The sequence below is a fragment of the Cottoperca gobio genome, unplaced genomic scaffold (genome assembly GCF_900634415.1).
Source record: "Cottoperca gobio unplaced genomic scaffold, fCotGob3.1 fCotGob3_474arrow_ctg1, whole genome shotgun sequence".
NCBI classification, from domain to species: Eukaryota; Metazoa; Chordata; class Actinopteri; order Perciformes; family Bovichtidae; genus Cottoperca; species Cottoperca gobio.
Genome location: NW_021167028.1, coordinates 5225 through 31018, shown reverse-complemented (window position 1 = coordinate 31018; position 25794 = coordinate 5225). Strand labels below are relative to the sequence as shown.

General features: G+C 45.8%; 1 protein-coding gene across 5 annotated transcripts; it reads right to left on the bottom strand.

Annotated features, from left to right (window-relative positions):
- Window positions 1-559: 559 nt before the first annotated feature.
- LOC115006086 (host cell factor 1-like) lies at window positions 560-25794 on the bottom strand. 5 transcript variants are annotated; one of them, XM_029428130.1, is made up of 30 exons: window positions 25089-25794; window positions 24119-24267; window positions 21177-21337; window positions 20901-21103; window positions 20448-20532; window positions 19892-19998; window positions 19623-19802; window positions 19264-19518; window positions 19039-19175; window positions 17790-17903; window positions 17125-17352; window positions 16953-17039; window positions 16176-16338; window positions 15980-16092; window positions 15628-15763; window positions 15400-15551; window positions 11230-11371; window positions 7698-7795; window positions 7197-7316; window positions 7057-7123; window positions 5763-5893; window positions 5551-5688; window positions 5294-5468; window positions 5055-5180; window positions 4237-4436; window positions 3952-4068; window positions 2165-2350; window positions 1580-1871; window positions 1161-1241; window positions 560-1019 (listed from the first exon to the last, which is right to left on the bottom strand). In XM_029428130.1, exons 1-29 carry the CDS (start codon window positions 25258-25260, stop codon window positions 1180-1182), a joined length of 4296 nt encoding a protein of 1431 aa, XP_029283990.1. In that variant the 5' UTR covers window positions 25261-25794; the 3' UTR covers window positions 560-1019; window positions 1161-1179. The 5 variants fall into 5 exon arrangements, with proteins under 5 accessions (XP_029283990.1, XP_029283986.1, XP_029283987.1 ...); XM_029428126.1 differs by having other exon boundaries at window positions 1184-1241; XM_029428127.1 differs by having other exon boundaries at window positions 1184-1241; window positions 4237-4433.

Genomic DNA, 25794 nt, shown 5'->3' with positions numbered 1-25794 from the left:
AGATTTAACTATAATCTGCAGAATGTGGATTACACACACACACAAAAACAACATTTATTTTTCTGTTGATTGAATTTAAATTAGATATAAAACTGCTGCTAATCTCTGTGCTCACAGTATACATATAAACATAATATAGCAAATATATTAAATCTAGTAAATATATTAAACACGATAAACTGGTTGTGACAAATAGTTTTTGGCACGCTCATCAAAACTTGCGTCATCTTGCGTCTGCACAGCGGTGTAATAATCAGCGTCGTTCTCACACAGATTTACACATTTGTGACAAAATCTGAGTAAAATAAATCTTTTGTCTGCTCAGAAAAAGTGAAAAATGGCAGCAAAAACTAGTTTTTTATATTAGAATATATTTATATACAATAATAATTTCATATATATTATATTTCAGTGTAGATTAATCGAGGAAAATGATTTCCCGTCGTAGTTTGATCTCGTACTTTTACAAGTCTCAGCGCAGCCTGACAAACAGGAAGTTTCTGAACGTAAACACGTTAAGAAGAGAAACGTTTAGATGACAGGAAGTGGACTCCAGACGGCCGGTAAAAAAATGCTCTAAAATTCTTTATTGTTTCAGAGAATATTCACAAACAACTTCCTGCTCAGACAAACTGACCATCAGCAGAAGAAGAAAAAACTTTTCTTATAAAAAAGAGAAACTAAATATTTTGATGCTGCAGAAAGAAAAATAATTTACACCCGCCCCGCCCCGATAGCACCGTGACCTTTGACCTTCATCGTGACATCAGGGGGGGGGCGGGGCTACATCGACATTCAAACTTTATTATTTTCATTGCCGTTCAGAAGAAGAGAAGCGTTCTGATTGGCTGTTAGATAATGTACAGATATCCTACAAGTCTTTTATTTTGACAGTTTCCTGTCAGAGCCCCGCCTACTGCAGGGCGGAGCTTAAGACCGCAGTGACCAATCACAGTGCTCCGCAGAACGTCGGCTGCTCCTATTGGTCGGTTCTGAACTTCTTGGGTCCGACAGGTTTCCTGAAGACAGGAAGTGAAAAGATTTAAAGAGACACGCTGTGGGTCACATGACGCATCTCCCTTAACTGTGATTGGCGGGACCTGAATATTTCATTCGAATATTATTTTTGTCATAATGAGATACGACACACAGTATATTACATTTCATGAACAGCACGTGTTACCCGTCAGGAGAAGCTGCTGCTCGCTTCACGGCTGCTGCTTTGGCATCTTTACTGTTTTCTGCAGGAGACACATCAATAACTATTAATATTATCATCATGAATGATCATTATGGCTGAACATTCATCACGTCGACATTCAAATGCTGCGCAGCTTGTTGTTTATTCTACATGTGCACTGATTGTGTTCAAAAACATTTTCACTGACGAGTTTTATTCATTAAAGAAAGTTGATTTGATAAAAACACTTTTTCAAATCGAAGATTTAGTTTGAGGGTTTCTAACAGTTTTCAGAGGGATGTGATGTCAGCCCGGATCATCACTAATGATCATCAGCTGTTTGAGGACAACAAACGCCTCACTGGACTGTAATCTGCTCCTGGTTCTGGTTCCTCTCACCTTGCAGCCAGCGGACCTGCGTGGCCGGCCCGTAGCCCTTCTGGTTGCGGGCGGCGATGCGGAAGATGATGGCGGGCTTGGTGGTGTGGTCAATGTGTGCGTTGGCGAGGCTGGAGGCCTGGACCCGGCAGGACGGGGCCGGTCCGCAGTAAACCCTCATAAAGGCCAGCTGGGCCGGGGCAGAACCGGAGGAGGCCGGGCTCGACTGGATGGCAAGGTACACAGAGTACTCAGAGATGTTTCCGGAGGTGACGGCAGGAGGCTCCCAGGTCAGCTGAGCGCCGTCCACGTTCTGCAGGACAGCAACAGTTGAACACAGACTGTTGGCATGACTACATTTCCCATCAGCCCATCAGCCCACCTGCCCCGTGGTCTACCACAGAGTATTTGGGCGATCCTCTAAATATGTCGCTGTTGCTTTAATTATTATTACTTTGTGAAGCTTTTTATATTTATTAATTTACCTGATGCTCCTCAATGGAGCGTCTGTTGTGTTCTTATGTGCAGACAAAATGTGTGCGTTACCATGGTAACCTATACCTGAAGGTGTGAATGTAAACAAACCTCACAAAGAGGAAGTCTCACCTTGCTGATCTTGATAGCGCACGGTGCTCCGGGGAAACCAGGCAGACACGTCTTAAAGGCCGACACCTCGGAGAACACACCGCGGCCGCAGATGTTTGTGCCCGCGACACGAAACTTATAGGCCGTCCCCGGCTGCAGCTCCACCTTCCTCATCAGACTGTAGTCCGGAGTCTCACCCGAGTCATCCTACAGGTACATATGTTCAATAACACCTGAGTCATCCTACAGGTACACACCTGAGTCATCCTACAGGTACACACCTGAGTCATCCTACAGGTACACATGTTCAATAATACCCGAGTCATCCTGCAGGTACACACCATCAATAACACCCGAGTCATCCTGCAGGTACACACCATCAATAACACCTGAGTCATCCTACAGATACACACCTGAGTCATCCTGCAGGTACACACCTGAGTCATCCTACAGGTACACACCTGAGTCATCCTACAGGTACACATGTTCATTAACACCAGAGTCATCCTGCAGGTACACACCTGAGTCATCCTACAGTTACACATATTCATTAACACCCGAGTCATCCTACAGGTACACACCTGAGTCATCCTACAGTTACACATATTCATTAACACCCGAGTCATCCTGCAGGTACACACCCGAGTCATCCTGCAGGTACACACCCGAGTCATCCTACAGTTACACATGTTCAATAACACCCGAGTCATCCTACAGGTACACATATTCATTAACACCCGAGTCATCCTGCAGGTACACACCCGAGTCATCCTACAGGTACACACCTGAGTCATCCTACAGTTACACATATTCATTAACACCCGAGTCATCCTGCAGGTACACACCCGAGTCATCCTACAGGTACACACTCGAGTCATCCTACAGTTACACATATTCATTAACACCTGAGTCATCCTGCAGGTACACACCCGAGTCATCCCACAGGTACACACCCGAGTCATCCTACAGGTACACACCCGAGTCATCCTACAGGTACACACCCAAGTCATCCTGCAGGTACACATGTTCATTAACACCCGAGTCATCCTACAGGTACACATGTTCATTAACACCCGAGTCATCCTACAGGTACACACCCAAGTCATCCTACAGTTACACATATTCATTAACACCCGAGTCATCCTGCAGGTACACACCCGAGTCATCCTACAGGTACACACTCGAGTCATCCTACAGTTACACATATTCATTAACACCCGAGTCATCCTGCAGGTACACACCCGAGTCATCCTACAGGTACACACCCGAGTCATCCTACAGGTACACACCCAAGTCATCCTGCAGGTACACATGTTCATTAACACCCGAGTCATCCTACAGGTACACATGTTCATTAACACCCGAGTCATCCTACAGGTACACACCCAAGTCATCCTACAGTTACACATATTCAATAACACCCGAGTCATCCTGCAGGTACACACCAGTTCCTGAAGGTAAAGAAGTATAAATATTCTAAATATAACGTATACTTGAACGGATATAGTTTTGTTTAGCAGCTCAGAGACCAACCCCCCAGAAAAGCTTTAGTTTTTGAGATCAGAGGCAGAACAAAGCACAGCCACGTTTCTTAAAACTGTGTGAATGTGGGCAGAATACAAATATAACTATAATGTGAGTCAACCGTCAGAATTAAATCAAATAGTTCTGTTATTCTCGAGAAAACATGTCGAGATATATCTCGTATATGACTAAAAGGTACTGAGATATTATTTATAACCCAGCACTACGAGCCATGTTTCCATGGTAACAGTCAGGTGCATTTTGAATAAATGTCCTTTTCTTACGTCGGCCATGTTGTCGTCGTTGGGGATGTAGTAATGTGACACCACCATGTTGGTAACCTTGACGACGCCGACGTCGTACCACCGACTGTCCTTCAATGATGATGTCACGGGGACCCTCTTCCACACACACACACACACACACACACACACACACACACACACACACAGAGTTAGCATTTGTTAACGTGTTAAAATGTGGTTAGCATGTTATGGCATGTTTTTAGCGGGTTGTTGGCTAATTGTTAGCATGTTGTTAGCATGTTGCTCTCTGCTCTTGCGTCTCACCCCTGCAGCTGTTGCGACGCTATTGGTTGCCTCGGTGGCAGCAGCTTGAATCTTAATTACACCACCCACCGCCAGAGGAGGGGCGGGGCCAAACGTACTGGCCAATCGAGCCACGGCGCTCGTCACGGCTGATGACGTCAGCAGTTGCCCGTTACTCTCTGCAGCTGGGTCGTTCAGGCTGTCGGCTGGAGCAAGGCCTTCTGGGAAAAAAATATATTGAACACTGAAAATGTGTTTCACTCTCAATTCAAAACAACATCAACCCTTCAAACTCTAATTGTATAGAAAGCACATTTAAAATAATAACAATTAAAAATAGAGATTCAATTAAAAGGTCTTCACATAATGAGAAATGAAACCCTAATTAGAACAGATACACATTTACATATAAATATATTTATACAGTATATACATCTACATAAAGAAAACGGTTCCCACCCCAACATCATTGATTTCATCAAGGTTATTAATATTAATATAAATATTATTATCTATACAAAAACACCCAGGATAATCTTCCTATTGAATCAGTATACAGTATAATGTATTTAATTAGAGGCCGGTGGTGTTTGCTTTGAACATTTGACTTCTTATTAGCCTTAACATTTGTAAATAAACTTGTTCATTTTAATCTAAATAAGGGACTGACCATCAACAGATTGTGTGCATGTAGCCCTGAATGATTAGGCCTATTATTAGTAGAATATTAAAGATTAAAAAACATTCAGAGCAGACAGGAAATGATTCAGTGTCTGAGTTCACGTCTCAGAGCTGTGACCCGGTTCAGATCCAGGAGAGACTCGTGTCTGCAGGTCTACCTGTGGGCACGCCGCTGAGCTGAGCTGCTTCTGGTCTGTGGACGTCCTGCAGCTGCTGCTGAACCAGAGCTGCCAGTTCCTGCTGGGTCAGAACGATGGGGCCGGACTGATGCACCGCCCCCCCGCCTGCAGACACACACAGTTACTGATATCTCCTCTATTACACACACACACACACACACACACACACACACACACAGTCTGAAGTTTTCTCAGAGAGGGAGATGTTTGTGGCGTACCAACGTGTCCCTGCAGCACAGCCTGTATCCTCGCCTGCTGAGCTGCCGCATCTGTTGCCGTGGAAACAGCCAGCTGATCCGAGGTCAGTCCCGTTACCATCAGAGTCGTCGCCGCGGAGACCGCATCCCCTCCGTCCCCTTCTGATGACATCAGCTCCTGAGGAAGTGTGTCCACCTGAGAGGGAGGCGCCTATAGGTTACCAGGGAGTGAATGAGTGTGTGCTTACCTGTGTATTAGTGCATGTGTGTGTGTGTACCTGTGCTGCTGCACCTCTGCCCTCCATATGAACCTGTAACATCTGTGTAGGCTCCTCCACCTCCTTAGCTGCCACCATCACCATGGCAACAGCCTCCGAGGACTCCGCCCTGTCCTCTCCGACCAATGAAGAGATCTCCTGCAGACAGACAGAGGGAATCATGGGACGTCACAGACGATGAACATGCGTGCCTGCGTGTGCGTGTCACTTACAGGTATGGATGGCCCGGGTGTGGGTGTGGCCTGTGTAACCGTGGTAACAGCTCTGCTGTGACTGGCTGTGGTGGAGGGGTTGGGGTCAGAGGAGGCGGAGTCTTCCTGCTGACCGTCTCCACTCTGCTGAGCTGCAGACAGAGAGGACAAGAACTTAACATCAACACTACAAGAGGGGGGGGGCTCCGTGCATCAAAAACACCAATGCTCTATCCAGAGGACCATTGAGGCCTGGAGCAACTCAGGAGCCCTTCAGGGACCCTGTTCTGAAGAGGAACACTCAGGACTGCTCGAGGTCCAACCTCCCAGTGCTCGAGGAAGAACAAAATGTACAAACATCAAATGATCACAAGAAGCAGGACACAGACTGCTAGACGCCAAAGACTCCCATATACAGCTGGCAGCAGACATGGGCAACATCAGAGGCATCACAGAGGCCCCAGCTCCACCAAGAAGAAAACTGCCCCTTAGAAGAGCTCAGCAACTGAGGCACTCACTGATGGTGAAGCCCCAGGCATTGCTAAACGCAATGTGTTCACCTGTAGCTGCAGTGTTCACCTGTAGCTGTAGTGTTCACCTGTAGCTCTAGTGTTCACCTGTAGCTCTAGTGTTCACCTGTAGCTCTAGTGTTCACCTGTAGCTCTAGTGTTCACCTGTAGCTCTAGTGTTCACCTGTAGCTCTAGTGTTCACCTGTAGCTCTAGTGTTCACCTGTAGCTCTAGTGTTCACCTGTAGCTCTAGTGTTCACCTGTAGCTCTAGTGTTCACCTGTAGCTCTAGTGTTACCTGTAGCTCTAGTGTTACCTGTAGCTGTAGTGTTACCTGTAGCTCTAGTGTTCACCTGTAGCTCTAGTGTTCACCTGTAGCTCTAGTGTTCACCTGTAGCTCTAGTGTTCACCTGTAGCTGTAGTGTTCACCTGTAGCTGTAGTGTTCACCTGTAGCTCTAGTGTTACCTGTAGCTCTAGTGTTACCTGTAGCTGTAGTGTTCACCTGTAGCTGTAGTGTTCACCTGTAGTGTTCACCTGTAGCGTTCACCTGTAGCGTTCACCTGTAGCGTTCACCTGTAGTCTTCACCTGTAGCTCTAGTCTTCACCTGTAGCTCTAGTCTTCACCTGTAGCTGTAGTGTTCACCTGTAGCGTTCACCTGTAGCTCTAGTCTTCACCTGTAGCTCTAGTCTTCACCTGTAGCTCTAGTCTTCACCTGTAGCTCTAGTCTTCACCTGTAGCTCTAGTCTTCACCTGTAGCTCTAGTCTTCACCTGTAGCTCTAGTGTTTACCTAGCTCTAGTGTTTACCTGTAGCTGTCGTAGAGGTGGTGGTTGTTCCCGTCTCGTGCGTCTCACATGGTGGATTGGAACACACCTGATTGCAGAAACACTTGTGTTCAGTCACTGTTCATCAGTATGTAGGTGTCTGCAGTCAGGTGTTGACTCACCTGTCGGATTCCTCCGGCTCCAGCGGTGGTGGCGGTGTTGGTGGTTCCTGTCTCGTGGGTCTCACACGGTGGATTGGAGCAGGTTTTCCCTGCGTTCAGACTGGTGGGATGTGACTGAGGCTGAGTAAGAGGGAGGTGGTTACTTCCTATTTCACTTCAACACAACGTTTAAAACTTTTATATTTTCTATTCATATTTTGAAACACAGTCGAGGGTTGACATGTAACACAATGACACTGGCTGCAGTAAGGACTCATTGTACACGGTGCGCCCGCTCAACCAGGTGAGCTACCGGGTCGTTATTTTAGTTTGTTACTGTCAAACACACATCAATTTAAAAAAGTAAAAATTATCGAGACATAAAATTGTACAGAAGTTAAAATAAAGGGATAAAATATAACAAATAAAATATACATTTGTAGTAAACGGAATGTCAACAGGAATGTAGTAAAAGTATATCATGAGAAGTAATAAATATACACAGAGAAGTAAACAGCTCACCTGCAGCTCTCGGCTCATGCTGGCGGACGCCACCGTGGCGGTGTTGGTCGTTCCAGTGTCGTGAGTCTCACACGGCGGGTTGGAGCAGACCAGCGTCACTATGACATCAACAACACACCTGGCGTTAAGTTTACTGCAACTCAGTGGCAAAGTTAAGTATTCATAAATAACAATTTTCCTAAGTTTTAATATTTAAAAAAGATGACTGGAGGAACAATGGAAACATTGTTGATTTTGTCCAATTAAAATGCGATGGAGGAAGGGACGTGCGATCAGGGGAGGCAGACCCATGAACAGTAAAAAAATAAAAATAACTGTGCTATAACTGCATTTTCTGTATGATTCCAATAATTTTGATAATTTTTATAGTCAAAATCGCTGAATGTGCGTATTCTCTGTTCAGATACAGGAGAGCTGAGGCAGCGACGAGCTGACCCTCCCCCTCAGCACCGACAAGGTGCTGCTAGCTAACATCTGAGTCAGGTGCTACAGCTAGCTAACATCAGAGTCAGGTGCTACAGCTAGCTAACATCAGAGTCAGGTGCTACTGCTAGCTAACATCAGAGTCAGGTGCTACTGCTAGCTAACATCAGAGTCAGGTGCTACTGCTAGCTAACGTCAGAGTCAGGTGCTACTGCTAGCTAACATCAGTCAGGTGCTACTGCTAACTAACATCAGAGTCAGGTGCTACTGCTAGCTAACATCATAGTCAGGTGCTACTGCTAGCTAACATCAGAGTCAGGTGCTACAGCTAGCTAACATCAGAGTCAGGTGCTACTGCTAGCTAACATCAGAGTCAGGTGCTACTGCTAGCTAACATCAGTCAGGTGCTACTGCTAACTGACATCAGAGTCAGGTGCTACTGCTAGCTAACATCATAGTCAGGTGCTACTGCTAGCTAACATCAGAGTCAGGTGCTACTGCTAGCTAACATCAGTCAGGTGCTACTGCTAACTAACATCAGAGTCAGGTGCTACTGCTAGCTAACATCATAGTCAGGTGCTACTGCTAGCTAACATCAGAGGCAGGTGCTACTGCTAGCTAACATCAGAGTCAGGTGCTACTGCTAACTAACATCAGAGTCAGGTGCTACAGCTAGCTAACATCAGAGTCAGGTGCTACTGCTAGCTAACATCAGAGTCAGGTGCTACTGCTAGCTAACATCAGAGTCAGGTGCTACTGCTAACTAACATCAGAGTCAGGTGCGATTAAACGATAAAATTATAATTATTAGAGACAAAATTAATCTCCTCCTGCCCTCAATTGGTAATGACTTAACTTCAACTGTTGGAATTTTAAAAACATCTGTAACTCCTGAAATATATCTCGACTGTTTTACTCCAATCAACCTTAACTAACTTCAACAATCTCATCGTCTAAGCATCAACCTGTCTTTTAGACCCGATTCCAACTAAACTGTTTAAAGAAGTTTTACCCTTAATTAACACCTCGTTATTAAATATGATCAACCTGTCTCTATTATCTGGCTACGTACCACAATCCTTTAAAGTAGCTGTAATAAAACCACTTCTTAAAAAGCCTAGTCTTGATCCAGAGGTTTTAGCCAACTATAGGCCGATATCTAACCTTCCCTTTCTCGCTAAAATCCTCGAGAAAGCAGTTGCAAAACAGTTGTGTGATTTTTTACATAATAATAGTTTATTTGAGGTTTTTCAATCTGGATTTAGAGTTCATCATAGCACAGAGACGGCACTGGTGAAAGTTACCAATGACCTTCTATTGGCATCAGACAAAGGACTTGTCTCTGTTCTTGTCTTGTTAGACCTCAGTGCTGCTTTCCACACTGTTGATCAGGACATTCTACTACAGAGACTGGAACATTGTGTTGGCATAAAAGGAACCGCACTAAGCTGGTTCAAGTCCTATTTATCTGAGCGATCTCAATTTGTACGTGTTAACGATAAATCCTCCATGACAGCCAAAGTCAGTCTTGGAGTTCCGCAGGGTTCTGTACTTGGACCGATTCTATTCACCTTATATATGCTTCCTTTGGGCAATATTATAAGGAACCACTCTATAAACTTTCATTGTTATGCGGATGATACCCAATTACATCTATCAATTAAACCAGATGAAACCAATCAATTGGCTAAACTTCAAGCCTTAAGGACATAAAAACTTGGATGTCTAGCAACTTCTTGATGTTAAACAGACAAAACTGAAGTTATTATACTTGGCCCTAAACGCCTCCGAAACGCATTTTCTAATGACATAGAAGCTCTGGATGGCATTAATTTGGCCTCCAGCACCACTGTAAGGAATCTTGGCGTCATCTGATCAAGATCTGTCGTTTAACTCCCACATAAAACAAATCTCAAGGACTGCCTTCTTTCATCTACGTAACATTGCAAACATAAGACACATTCTGTCTCAAAATGATGCAGAAAAACTAGTCCATGCATTTGTTACTTCAAGGCTGGATTACTGCAACTCATTGTTATCAGGTTGTCCCAAAAAGTCGCTTAAGACTCTTCAGTTGATCCAAAATGCAGCGGCACGTGTATTGACAAGAACAAGGAAACGGGATCATATTACTCCTGTATTAGCTGCTCTGCACTGGCTCCCGGTAAAATACAGAATAGAATTCAAAATCCTTCTCCTGACTTACAAATCAATTAAAGGTCAGGCTCCAGCATATCTTAAAGATCTCATAGTACCTTATAAACCAACTAGAGCATTACGCTCCCAGACTGCAGGGTTACTTGTGGTTCCTAGAGTCTCTAAGAGTACAATGGGAGCCAGAGCCTTCAGCTATCAAGCTCCTCTCCAGTGGAACCAGCTTCCAGTTTGTGTTCGGGAGGCAGACACACTCTCCACATTTAAGAGTAGGCTAAAGACTTTCCTTTTTGATAAAGCTTATAGTTAGGGCTGGCTCATGTTTGCCCTGGATCAGCCCCTAGTTATGCTGTTATAGGCTTAGACTGCCGGGGGACACCTCCCTGCTCTCTTCCTTCTCTTCCTCTCTCCTCCCCTCCCTCTCTATCTGTATGCATTTATGTAAATGTATGTTACTAACTCATCATCCGGGGCATCATCCCCAGAGTTTCTGTGTCTCATGTGGCAGGTTGCCACTGATAAAGTTTACGTCAGGATCATGAATCGTGGCTGCGCCTGCTGCCCTGGTCCTGCTGGACACCGGGAAGCCTTTTTGACATTTTCCTGGATTCATCCAAACGTTCTCTTTTTCAACACAACATCATTTCTGTCAAATGTTGTATTTGTACTATGTTGTTTATCCTGTACACACGACATCTATTGCACGTCTGTGCGTCCTGGGAGAAGGATCCCTCCTCAGTTGCTCTCCCTGAGGTTTCTTCCATTTTTCCCCCTTTAATTTTGGGGTTTCTTTTAGGAAGTTTTTCCTTGTGCGATGCGAGGGTCTAAGGACAGAGGGTGTCATATCCTGTACAGTCTGTAAAACCCACTGAGACAAATGTGTAATTTGTGATATTGGGCTATATAAATAAATTTGATTTGATTTAGTAGTAGTAGTAGTAGTCGGTCTCTGTACCTGCAGCAGCAGCCTCTCCTCCTGCAGTGGTACTTGTAGTACTTCCAGGTTCTTCTGAAGTAGGAGAAGCCATGAAGGTGACGGGAAGATCCTGGACCAGCGGCTGAGCCTCTGCACCGCTCGGAGTCGTGATCAGAGTCACCTGCAGGCACAAAACTGTAGTATTACTACAGTACTATAGCACAAAGACACAATACTAGAGTATTACTACAGCAGTGTTTCCTAAGTTACACCTTGAATTTCTGCCTGAAATTCAAAGTGTTTTTTTTTCTCTAATCGACAGGTCTCTTTTATTAAATAAAGTAAACGCTTATGCTATTGATCTAATTTATGTGCATGTTTCAGTTTGTACACAGTTTGTCTACTTTGCACACTTTTCACATTCTCTCCTTCGCTCCATTTTGCGAAGGGCGGGGCTTCGCAGATGACACACACGTGCGCCTACAGAGCGGAAGAAAGGAACTAAATAGAAACCACGCCACGCACGCCCACACAATCTCCCCGCGCGAGACACAAGACTGCAGTATTACTACAGTACTATAGCACAAAGACACAAGACTACTGTACTATAGTACAGAGACACAAGACTATAGTACAGAGACACAATACTACACTAATACTACAGTACAGACACAAGACTACAGTATTACTACTGTACTATAGTACAGAGACACAAGACTACATTATTACTACTGTACTACAGTACAGAGACACAAGACTACAGTATTACTACAGTACATAGACACAAGACTATTGTACTATAGTACAAAGACACAAGTCTACACTAATACTACAGTACAGACACAAGACTACAGTATTACTACTGTACTGCAGTACAGAGACACAAGACTACAGTACTATATTACATAGACACAAGACTACAGTATTACTACAGTACAGAGACACAAGACTACAGTACTATAGTACAGAGACACAATACTACACTAACACTACAGTACAAACACAAAACTACAGTATTACTACTGTACTACAGTACAGAGACACAAGACTACAGTATTACTACAGTACAGAGACACAAGACTACTGTACTATAGTACAAATACACAAGACTACAGTACAGACACAAGACTACAGTATTACTACTGTACTACAGTACAGAGACACAAGACTACAGTATTACTACAGTACAGAGACACAAGACTACTGTAATATAGTACAAAGACACAAGACTACACTAATACTACAGTACAGACACAAGACTACAGTATTACTACTGTACTACAGTACAGAGACACAAGACTACAGTACTATAGTACAGAGACACAATACTACACTAATACTACAGTACAGACACAAGACTACAGTATTACTACTGTACTACAGTACAGAGACACAAGACTACTGTACTATAGTACAAATACACAAGACTACACTAATACTACAGTACAGACACAAGACTACAGTATTACTAATGTACTACAGTACAGAGACACAAGACTACAGTACAGACACAAGACTACAGTATTACTACACTAGTATAGCACAAATACACAAGACTACAGTATTACTACAGTACAGAGACACAAGACTACAGTATTACTACAGTACTATAGTACAGAGACACAAGACTACAGTATTACTACAGTACAGAGACACAAGACTACTGTACTATAGTACAAAGACACAAGACTACACTAATACTACAGTACAGACACAAGACTACAGTATTACTACTGTACTACAGTACAGAGACACAAGACTACAGTACTATAGTACAGAGACACAATACTACACTAATACTACAGTACAGACACAAGACTACAGTATTACTACTGTACTACAGTACAGAGACACAAGACTACTGTACTATAGTACAAAGACACAAGACTACACTAATACTACAGTACAGACACAAGACTACAGTATTACTACTGTACTACAGTACAGAGACACAAGACTACAGTACTATAGTACAGAGACACAATACTACACAAATACTACAGTACAAACACAAGACTACAGTATTACTACTGTACTACAGTACAGAGACACAATACTACAGTACAGACACAAGACTACAGTATTACTACACTAGTATAGCACAAATACACAAGACTACAGTATTACTACAGTACAGAGACACAAGACTACAGTATTACTACAGTATTACTACAGTACAGAGACACAAGACTACAGTATTACTACAGTACTATAGTACAGAGACACAAGACTACAGTATTACTACAGTACTATAGTACAGAGACACAAGACTACAGTATTACTACAGTACAGAGACACAAGACTACTGTACTATAGTACAAAGACACAAGACTACACTAATACTACAGTACAGAGACACAAGACTGCAGTATTACTACAGTACAGAGACACAAGACTACTGTACTATAGTACAAAGACACAAGACTACACTAATACTACAGTACAGACACAAGACTACAGTATTACTACAGTACAGACACAAGACTACAGTATTACTACACTAGTATAGCACAAATACACAAGACTACAGTATTACTACAGTACAGAGACACAAGACTACAGTATTACTACAGTACTATAGTACAGAGACACAAGACTACAGTATTACTACAGTAGAGACACAAGACTACAGTATTACTACAGTACAGAGACACAAGACTACAGTATTACTACACTAGTATAGCACAAAGACACAAGACTACAGTATTACTACTGTACTATAGTACAGAGACACAAGACTACAGTAGAGACACAAGACTACAGTACAGAGACACAATACTGCAGTATTACTACAGTACTATAGTAGAGACACAAGACTACAGTATTACTACAGTACAGACATAAGACTACAGTATCACTACAGTACAGACATAAGACTACAGTATCACTACAGTACAGAGACACAAGACTACAGTATTACTACAGTACAGACATAAGACTACAGTATCACTACAGTACAGAGACACAAGACTACAGTATTACTACAGTACAGACATAAGACTACAGTATCACTACAGTACAGAGACACAAGACTACAGTATTACTACACTTGTATAGCACAAAGACACAAGACTACAGTAGAGACAGAAGACTACAGTATTACTACACTTGTATAGCACAAAGACACAAGACTACAGTATTACTACTGTACTATAGTAGAGACACAAGACTACAGTACAGAGACACAAGACTACAGTATTACTACAGTACTATAGTACAGATACACAAGACTACAGTACAGAGACACAAGACTACAGTATTACTACAGTACTATAGTACAGAGACACAAGACTACAGTATTACTGCAGTACTATAGTACAGAGACACAAGACTACAGTATTACTACAGTATAGAGACACAAGACTACAGTATTAGTACAGTATAGAGACACAAGACTACAGTATTACTACAGTAGAGACACAAGACTACAGTACAGAGACACAAGACTACAGTATTATTACAGTACTATAGTACAGAGACACAAGACTACAGTATTACTACAGTACTATAGTACAGAGACACAAGACTACAGTACAGAGACACAAGACTACAGTATTACTGCAGTACTATAGTACAGAGACACAAGACTACAGTATTACTACAGTATAGAGACACAAGACTACAGTATTACTACAGTAGAGACACAAGACTACAGTACAGAGACACAAGACTACAGTATTATTACAGTACTATAGTACAGAGACACAAGACTACAGTATTACTACAGTACAGAGACACAAGACTACAGTATCACTACAGTACAGACACAAGACTGCAGTACTATAGTGCAGTACGCGTTACACTCGTGACACACACACACGTGCGCACACACCTACAGAGCGGAAGGAGAGGGGAGAACTAAATAGAAACCACGCACGCGCTCTAGACTACAGTATTACTACTCTACTATAGTACAGAGACACAAGCCTACAGTACTACAGTACAGAGACACAAGACTGCAGTATTACTACAGTACTATAGTACAGAGACACAAGACTACAGTACAGAGACACAAGACTACAGTATTACTACAGTACTATAGTACAGAGACGCAAGACTACAGTATTACTACAGTACAGACATAAGACTACAGTATCACTACAGTACAGAGACACAAGACTACAGTACAGAGACACACGACTGCAGTATTACTACAGTACTATAGTACAGAGACACAAGACTACAGTACTATAGTGCAGTACTCGTTACCTGTGTGGGTTCTGCTTTTGCAGTTGCCGTGGTAACCTTGTTGGCCATGGTTGCCAGGGTGGTGATGGGCGTTGTCAGGGAGGCGTTAGCAACGGTGACGGCTCCTCCTGCCACCGGGCTGGAGACACTTCCTGTCCCTAGACTGGACACACCTGAGACACAAACACACACCTGTCAGAGTGTGTTCCAGTCACAGCTGAGCGATCCTCCGTGTCTGACTGGAATTACCTGTGGTTCCCTTGACGACCAGCGTGGTGACGGAGGGTTTGTAGCCGACGGCTCCCGGTGACAACAGTCTGATCCCACCCATGGGGACGGTCCTGACGATCGTACCAGGTGTCCCAGGGGCTCCTTTCAGCACCACCTGAACGAACGAACGAACACACACAAACACAAACAACCAAACACACACACACTTAATTATCCCCCGTCGCAAGTGCACCCCAGCGCCCCCCAGAGCCGAGAGCTCGCCCCTGCGCCAGGTCCATTAGCCCTCGGAACGACTTCAAGACACGCAGCTCAGATGGTTGGGGAGGGAAGGAGTCTGGTCTGGTGTGTGTGTTACCTGTGTGTGTGTTACCTGTGTGAGCCCCTGCTGGCCGGCAGTGATTTTGGGGACGGAGGTGAGGATGTTCCCGGTCGTACCTGCCGTCATCATCTTGGTGGTCAGGATCCTGATTGGACTGTTGGCACCTGGAGGGGGAGGAGCTTCACTCAGTCAATGATCACATGACGCACAACAAGCAGCTGAGGGATGTGCGTGTGTGCGTGTGTACCTGCCCCCCCCTGCAGTGCGGACACTGGGATAGTCTTGATGAAGGTGGTTCCAGGTTTGGAGGTTGTGGATCCGGACTGCGCGGTGCTGAGGATGGTAGTCTGTTTACCGTCTGCCGACGTCACCAACTTCAAGATGGTTCCTGCTGGGAGGCCACCCTTCGCCTGTTACAGAGAGAGAGAGGGGGGGGGGGGGGATTTATTGTCAGGTGTTGAAGGTAACAACCCTCAGAGACTACACAAGGGAAGGCGAAGTATTAACCAGTAAATGATAAGGACCAACTCTACTTTAGCAAGAGGTTCTGATGCAGCGTGTTCACCGGACGTCTCCGTCATTAAAGCAGAGTTAGATCCGAGCATCTGATGTAGAGGTCTGAGTGGTGCTTTAATGAAGGTAAACAAAAGGAACACTGCACTCGGGCACTTCTTAGGTCTCTCCTGCTGCCTTCAGATGCTGCAGTGAGAACTGAAGCTTTTCACACTATAAAGCACAGATTTCAGGCTGTCTCGCCTCCGGCTGCAGGCAAAGTTCCTCAAAGACACTTGAAGTGCTGAGACAGGAGAGAGAAGCCCGGCGCCGCTGCAGACGGACTGACAGACGATGTTCACACCAACTGTACAGGGGTTTATATAGCTCATCCCTTTTGATTATATTAGGCTTAAAGTTACGTATTATTAGGGCCGTGGCTGCTTTGAGTGACAGGTGGGTGGCGTTTCAGGTCGGTGTGTGGCGCTAGCAGCGTCCACACTATAACACACTGCTCCCTCAGTAGATGTACCTGGAGGATCTGGGTCACCGGGCGGCCCCCGCTCTGAACCACTGACATCATCTTCCCCAGGTTCCCCAGGTTCCCCAGGTTCCCGATCTGTAACATAGGAGCTTTCATTAGCCTGACTGTTGGAATTAAAAAGGGACCAGCGGGAGGCGCTCACATGTTGAGGACCGCTCACCAGAGCTCCGCCCCCTCCCACCCCGAGCGGGCTGTTCACAAGAGTGATGGTCTTTGTGACTCCGCCCATCACTGTAGTGACCACCTGAGCCTGTGGGGACACAGTCACAGTGCCTGACTTGTGCACCGTGATGATTGGTCGGCCAGGGGTCCCGGGGGAGGAGACTACAGAGGCCCCGCCCACCTGAGCAGCCGCAGTCTTCAGGATACGAGTGGCGGGGGTGCTCACCTGAGATGAGAAGTTTAAACAGGCTATTATTGGAAAATAAAACTGAAACATATTACAAACTCAAACTGAATAGAAATTATCCTATTAGAACAATTATACTGGTATAATTTCAGTTTGTCTCTAATATCTCCCTACAGAATAAAGCAGACAGAATCTGTTTACAGAATTAAATCACAACAACAGGATTTAAATATCATGTGTGCTAATGTTAACAAACGAGCACAAATCTAAAGATTTAAACATTGAGGTTTATCCATGTCTGCTGCAGGATCCTAATGCAGCTTTTATACACTCCAGACTTGATGTCCTGCTGGTGCTCAGGCTGTGAATGGATCAGAAGCTCAAATCTTTAATTGAAGAACAGAACACCAGTAATAGCACCGCGACAGTATCCCCCCTGCAGCGTGTGCAGCAGTATCACACTGGTGTACTGGTACCATTGTAACTGGGACGTTCAGCACCGTCGCTGTGGACGGAGGCATCTTCTGAGTTGCTGCGGCCGCTGCCGCCAGCGCCGCCATGCCGCTCATCTGAGAACTGCTTCCTATTGGCTGAGAGCAGACAGGAAGCAAGAAGATGAGAACAAGGATCAAACTGTTCAAGTTAATTTAGAAACAAGACAAACATTTTTACTGGGAATAATAATCAAGATTATTATAATTAGAAATGATCACCAGACCTGCAACTCTGGAGAGTAAAACCAGGTCCGGGGGGCCTTATCCCCCAGAATTGTTTTAGAGTGTTACATTTTATTAAGAGAAAAACAACAAAAACATAAATATTTTAGAGCTTTTCTCCGCATATTTTAAACCAAGTTTGTATCCGTCATTAGAGAGCAACATTTTCTGCCTCTAACAGTTTATGTTCCTATATTAAACAAATAAAAGCTTTACAAGCACTTTGCACTCGCTTCCATGCATGAGGGGAAAAGGACCGACTATCAGAATCTTCTTAATGCTTTTAATCATAAACTAATTTCTGCTGTATGTAAACAGTGTTCACATTATAAAAATAAACTACATTAAATTCAATACATTTCAATTCATACAGAGAACATGTAGCCTGGGACACGGAGGGAGAGACGGAGCGTGGGGAGAAACGTACATACATCAGTGCCCCTCAGGGCTACACTGCGTCAGAGCTACGCTGCGTCAGAGCTACGCTACGTCAGAGCTACGCTGCCTCAGAGCTAGGCTATGTCAGAGCTACGCTGCCTCAGAGCTACGCTGCCTCAGGGCTACGCTGCCTCAGAGCTACGCTACGTCAGAGCTACGCTGCCTCAGAGCTACGCTGCCTCAGAGCTACGCTACGTCAGAGCTACGCTACGTCAGAGCTACGCTGCCTCAGAGCTACGCTACCTGAGGGCTACTCTACATCAGGGCTACGCTACGTCAGAGCTACGCTGCCTCAGGGCTACGCTACGTCAACATGGAAATGAAATCTCCGTTATCTTACATTACGTGCATTACTGTAATAATTAATTTAATTCAACAGCAAAACTTTGAAGGATTTGACTGAGGTTTACAGGATCTCCATGAGAGGAACTCTTGAGGATTCTCTCTCCAGGTGCTCGTATACGTGATCTAACCCTCCACACCTGGGGAAGCCACAGTAAGTACATCAGTGAACTCAACATGCTCCAGAAACAGCAGGTGGCCCTCCAGAGATAAAAATAATCAAGATTACCGTCACCTGTCCCGCCTGAGCAGGTACAACCATACGAACACCAGCAGGAAATGTTGTCACAGGGGCCGGGGGTTTGGGCGTGGCCTGTCTTACTGTGACGACGGAGGCTCCGCCCGCTGCTGCCACCTTCAGGACAGCTGCAGAAACACAGGAAACGGAAACATTCAGACCTGGCTGCTGTACCAGCTGTAGCTGCAGGTGTTTATACGAACGCAGTAAACCTACCTGGTGCTTTGGTGGCAGCAGCCAATGGGCTTCCAAGTACGGAGGCGGAGGGAAGCAGCGAGATGCCGGACAGCGCTGTTGTGGCGATGGGGGCGGGGCTCTTTGGAGCGGGGCTGGAGGCAGGTGTGGTGGGGATGTCGTACTTCTGCAGCTGCAGCAGGTAAGTCTCTGCGGTCTGTGACGGCCCCCAGCTCACCTCCAGAGACGACGTGTTGGCCCGGACCAGCTGCACCCGGGAGGGAGCGCAGGGACGCTCTGAGGACGAGACAGACAGAAAGGTGAGACGGGGTCAGACAGACAAGACAGACAGTAAAACATTTAACTGTAAAACTTTAACCTAAAAGGTATGTACTGCTCACCTGTCTCCAGGTACCAGAGGTCCTTGCAGCACACCTGGTTGTTCCAGGCCTTCCTGTACCCGTCCCTGCCGCTCCAGATGTAAAGTCTGGAGTTGATGGACACGCTGCAGTGACCGGCTCGAGCTCTGGGGACACTGTCCTCCAGACTGTCCATCAGGACCGTCTCCCAACACATCGAGTCTGCAGATAGATAGGCAGAGAGAGAGACAGTGAGTGTGTGTGTGAGTGTGAGTGTGAGTGTGAGTGTGAGTGTGAGTGTGTGTGTGTACCCAGGTTGAGGCAGGCCAGTGTGTTGGTGCACTTCCACTCCTTCTCATGACTCTCCACTTCAACGTCATCCATCACCAGAGGAACCCAACCTCCAAACACATACATCCTGCAGACAGACAGGTGAAGTTTAACAACAAGTGTGTAGTATATTTGTGTAGTGTGTGTGTGTGTGGTGTGTGTGTGTAGTGTCTGTGTGTAGTGTCTGTGTGTGTGTGTGTGTAGTGTCTGTCTGTGTAGTGTCTGTCTGTGTGTGTGTAGTGTCTGTGTGTGTAGTGTCTGTCTGTGTGTGTAGTGTCTGTCTGTGTAGTGTCTGTGTGTGTGTCGTGTCTGTGTGTGTGTAGTGTCTGTGTGTGTGTCGTGTCTGTGTGTGTGTAGTGTCTGTCTGTCTGTGTGTAGTGTCTGTCTGTCTGTGTGTAGTGTCTGTCTGTCTGTGTGTTGTCTGTGTGTGTAGTGTGTCTGTGTGTGTGTAGTTTCTGTCTGTGTGTAGTGTATGTGTGTGTGTGTGTAGTGTCTGTGTGTGTGTAGTGTCTGTGTAGTGTGTGTGTGTAGCAGTACTTGTTGTTGATGGCGGTGGCAGAGTGCAGGCTGCGGGGGAGGGGGGCGGTCCCATGGAGCGCCGGTTTACTCCACGTCAGAGATTCTGTGACATCATCACAACAGGAACCAATCAGAAGCCAGCACAGGTAAATTGAGGCCACATCACGTGTCACCTGTGCGGAGCGTGTCTCGCTTTTATACCGCGTTTACGCCAACAACCGGACTGATGGAGCGCTGCGTCATCCAGCACACGCCGGTTGAATTCATCCGCTTCACGACATTAAAGCATGAACACAGAGTAAACTGATCGTCTGTGATGTCATCACAACAACAGATCAACAGGAAGCAGAAAGAGATCTGGATCAGTGTCTGCAAGACGACAAGCTAACAACTCTTAAAACGCTTGTTTTCTGAATGGAGTCTGGCTGATCTACGCTAACCTCATCTGAATAAACAACGGCCCCGACTCACCTGTGTCCAGCACCCACAGGTCTCCCAGCCTGCAGCCACTCATCCCTCCGTAGATGATCAGTCTGTTGGCAGCGCGGCCGCTCGTCACCACCGCCGTGTGGCTCTCTCTGGGCGGCGGCGGCGGACCGGACGTGGGCGGGATCTCCCAGCCAACCACGCTGGAGCCAGGACGCAGCTCCAGACTGTACAGGTCGTTAAGATACCTGAGACACAGACAGGTGAGGAGGAGATGTGGAGAGAGAGACAGGTGGGGAGAGACAGACGGGCGTTTCTTACCTCGGGATGTTGTTTTTGGGGTCTTCACTGTCATTGGCCAGTCCTCCAAACAAGTAACAGCAGCTGCCAATCAGAGAGAAGCTGTGCCCGAGGCGGGGGCAGGGGGGGGGACCGTTTTTCGGGGGCTTGGCCTTCAGACGCTTCCACTCCCAGCGACTCGCCTGCAGGAGACAGCCGGGTCCATGTTACTACATGTTGTATATTCAGAGCGACGCTCCAGTAAATAACGTTTTCAGTGAAGCTCGTATCGTTTTAGACCAATGACGTCATTTATGTCATCGAACGCCCCCCCCCCCCCCACTCTCTGCGGCACTTGTGTCAAACTCAAACTCCGGCCAGCGGTGGAATTATCTTTGGCCCGCAGGATAATATCGAATTAATATTAGAACTGGCCCGCCGGTATATTGCATGCACCACTAATACTACAAATCCCACAATGCACTGCCACGGTGCGTTAATCGAGGGCCCGAAAGCACGAGCCCTTGCCACTCCCACTCTTTCATCAGCAGCCGTCAACTTTCAGCTATCCCTCTACCCAAAAAATGGCTAGACGAAGGGTGGACTTTGAAAACAGGGGTTTGTGGCAGGTGGGAGGCAGAGTGTATGTTCGCGGATGTAAAGGGCGAACCATCCGTCTTGTGTGTGGAGACGGTGTGGCTGTAATCAAAGAAGATAATATAAGACGACACTATGAAAGGAAACACCACAACAGGTACAAGCATCTGGACATGAAACAGAGGCTCCAGAGGGTAGAAGAGTTGAAAAGAAGTCTGGTGTCACAGCAGGCTATGTTCACAAAGTGAGGATGTTGTAAAGGCTAGTTTCTTTGTGGCAGCAGAGGTAGCTAAATCAGATAAAAAGGCAAGCGTTTTCAAACGTGAGCCTGAGCAGAAACACCGTTGCTGATCGTATACGTGAGCTTGCCACCAATCTACAACAACAGCTGGTAGGAAAGGAAAAGATTTCATCGCATACTCTCTTGCTGTGGATGCGAGCAGCGACACTTCAGAAACCGCCCAGCTGTCCATTTTCATCCGTGGAGTGGACTCAAATCTATGCGTAACAGAGGAACTTTTGGGATTAAGATCAATGCATGGCACAACTACGGGAAAATATCAATTTTAAGAAGTATCCAGATGTGTAAATGATATGAGGCTGCCTTGGGATAAACTTGTGGGACTGACAACAGATGGAGCGCCGACAATGTGCAGTCAAAAGAGTGGATTGGTGGGCAGGATGCGGGAGAAAATGCGGGAGGAAAACGGTGCAGGTGAGCTGACAACCTATCACTGCATCATACACCAGGAAGAGTTGTGTGGCAAAGCCTTGAAAATGGAACATGTAACGAGCACCATAACACGAGAGGTCAACTTCATAAGAGCCAAAGGTTGAAATCACCGCCTGTTTTCTGGAGGAGTTGGGTTCAGAATGTGGTGACCTGCCCTATCACACAGAGGTGCGATGGCTAAGCCAAGGAAAAGTGTGTGACGAGATCTGTCAGTTCATGGAAAGTAAAGGGGAAGACACAACAGAGCTCCGGGATAAAGAGTTTCCGTGTGACATCACGAGCAATCTCAATGCGCTCAACCTGCAGCATCAGGTCCGGGGCCGTGTAATTACAGACGTGTACGCTGCAGAGAGGGCTTTTAAATCAAGCTGCGCCTGTGGGAAACGCAAATACTGCAAGAAAAATTGAGCCATTTCCCGTGCTGCCAAACTATGAAAGAGCAGGTCTCTACCGCCGTGTTCCCAAGTGCACAGTTTGCTGAAAAACTCATACTTGGTGGCGACTTCACAAAGCAGGTTTGAACTGCTCAGTAACCTATTTGCAGCTGACGTGGAAAGCGCACCAACCAACATACAAATGGAGCCGATTGACCTCCAATGTAGTGACTCACTCAAGGCAACGTATGTCTCTGTGGGCGCTGCACAGTTTCCACGTTTCATCCCGGACACAATGCCCCAGCTGCGTACCCAAGCTGCCCAAATGCTCTCTGTTTGGCAGCACATACCTGTGTGAACAACTGTCTCTTTGATGAAGATAAACAAAACATCACACTCGTCTTACTGATGAACACCTTCACTCAATCCTGAGGATTTCCTCAGCTCAGAGCCTGACCCCAAACATTGATGAACTTGCATCCAAGATGAGATGCCAGGTATCTGGCTTAGACGAGTGTGCATCACAGAGCAGCAAACTGAGCTTTACTGGGTTTCCTTTTTGCACTTTTTTCTTGCTACCACAGGGCATGTTTGGTTTTTCTTTGAAGGAAATAATTTTTTGGCTGTTAGCCTGTGGAAAAATGTTTTCATTAGAAATGACTCTGGAAAAGCTGCAGATAGAGGCATCATCGGTCTGTGACCTTCAACAGTCACTGGATCGGTTCGCAGCCGAGTGTGCAGCGGTTGGGATGAGGATCAGCACCTCAAATCTGAGGCCATGGCTCTCAGCAGGAAACCGGTGGATTGCCTACTCCGGGTAGGGAATGAGCCATTACCCCAAGTGAAGGAGTTCAAGTACCTCGGGGTCTTGTTTGCGAGTGAGGGGACGATGGAGCGAGAGATTGGCCGGAGAATCGGAGCAGCGGGGGCGGTATTACAGTCACTTTACCGCACCGTTGTGACGAAAAGAGAGCTGAGCCAGAAGGCAAAGTTCTCAATATACCGGTCGATCTTCGGATGGATGGATGGATTGATTATATATATAATTATTATTGTATTATATATATTATTATAATATATTATTATTATTGTGTATGTTTTTTCTCTGCTTTTTTTCATCACTTAAAAAAAGACTTTTGGATTTCAGTCTTACGCTAAAGCATGTTGTTTGTTTTGTTTTATTTATACATATGTATTGACAAAATGAGTCAATAAAAAAAACAATCTCCATAGACCTCCATATTAAAATACCACCCCCCCCCAGGTGTATATACTCTGACCTGCAGTTCGTACAGGTCGCTGCTGTATTTGCCATACTCCACCATCCCTCCAAACACCAGCAGCCTCGTCCCGTCACACGCAAAGCCGTAGGCGGCACAGCCGGGGGGGACGTCACCTCGCACTGCAGGGATGAACCACTGGTTGGTGGCTGCAGGGGGGGGGCACAGCAACAACAACAAGTCACACAGGTTAATGGTCATGAAATCGATTATGACAAATCATAATCACAATTGTCCCGTTTAATTAAAATGATTACTCTTTGACCTAATAAACATTATGCATTTACTGAACTTTATTAAAAACACAGACACTGACTGTTGAGATGTGTACAAATATCTTCGGTTTGTTATGAAACTGTGGCGGGAAAAATTAATTCATTGGAAACACTGGAGGGGCGAGGTGCACCAGAATCTGTTTATCAGATCAGCTGATCAGAACACAATAAACAGCTCTACTGCAATATAATGCCTCAGTATTTGTCATACTTTCAAAATAACAGTGGCTCTATTGTTACTTATATGTAGTAATAATTATATTTATAATATTCATATTACATGTGTAGAATGTAGAATTTTTGTTTTTGCTGCAGCAGCAGAGGGGCGTGTCTCTGTGACGTCAGCAGTGTTTTCAGTAAAAACGCGCCATTTCTCTATGTGTGTTTCGCCGGAGCCGCTCCGTTAGCTGTTAGCTAAACAGCTAATCCTGTTAGCATGTTAGCTTCAAAGAGCAGCTAACCTAGCCTAGCAGGCTAAACGCCAAGTGGACTGCTAACCACCAGTTTCCATCACATCCACAGAATAAGACGAAAACCAATTAAATTAGCTTGTTAGCTAGTGGTTAGCTTCTAGTTAGCATTAACAGAAGCTAAACGTAGCACGTCTAGCATTCTTCATAGCTTACGTTATCTGCATACTCTCCACACAGAACGTTCAAAGAGTTGACCCGGTAACGTTAACCTGGTACCGGTACCTGTGTTGTAGACGTGCAGTTCGTCCACGATCCCCTCGTTTCCTCCGCCGAACACCACCATCAGCTCCTTGATCGTCACGGCTCGGTGTCCGTGCCGGGGCCGCGGCACCGGGCCGGTCCATCCTAGGACGCGCTTCCAGCGGGGCTGCAGCACCGCGGGTTCAGCTGCCATGACGCTGCTGTCAGAGACTCCAGGTCCTCAGTCAGAGGAAGAAAAATCCAAGTTCTGTCGAAAAGTTTATGTCTCCGGCGGTTCGTTAGCGTCAGCTCAGGGTAGCATCGGCTAACTAGCTACTGTGGCTAACTAGCCGGCTAATTTGATAGAAGCTATGTAGCCTCTTCTACCGGGATCACATAAGAGTTCCTGCGGGCAGGTTCTGTCACTTAACGCTTCTCTGTGGTTCCAACGGGGACCGGTGCGGAATTCGCTATCCCAGAGACTGCAGCCGACAGTCCGCCATCTTCTCCCGGTGAATGCAGTGCAGAGTCGGTAGTCAGCCGCCGGTAGCTGCTCAGCCTGACAGAAAGCAGCAGAAACAGAGATAAAGCTGCGGGTAAATGGGTGCGCTGCTCGGCCACTCCATGCAGCAGTGAGGGGGCACCGTGAAGGCTGAGAGCCGCAGTTAAATATGCAGAGCGCAGGGGCTGAGCACCGGGACGGGAGCCGCCATCTTGCTGCTAACGGCAACCAAACAAAACACAGAGG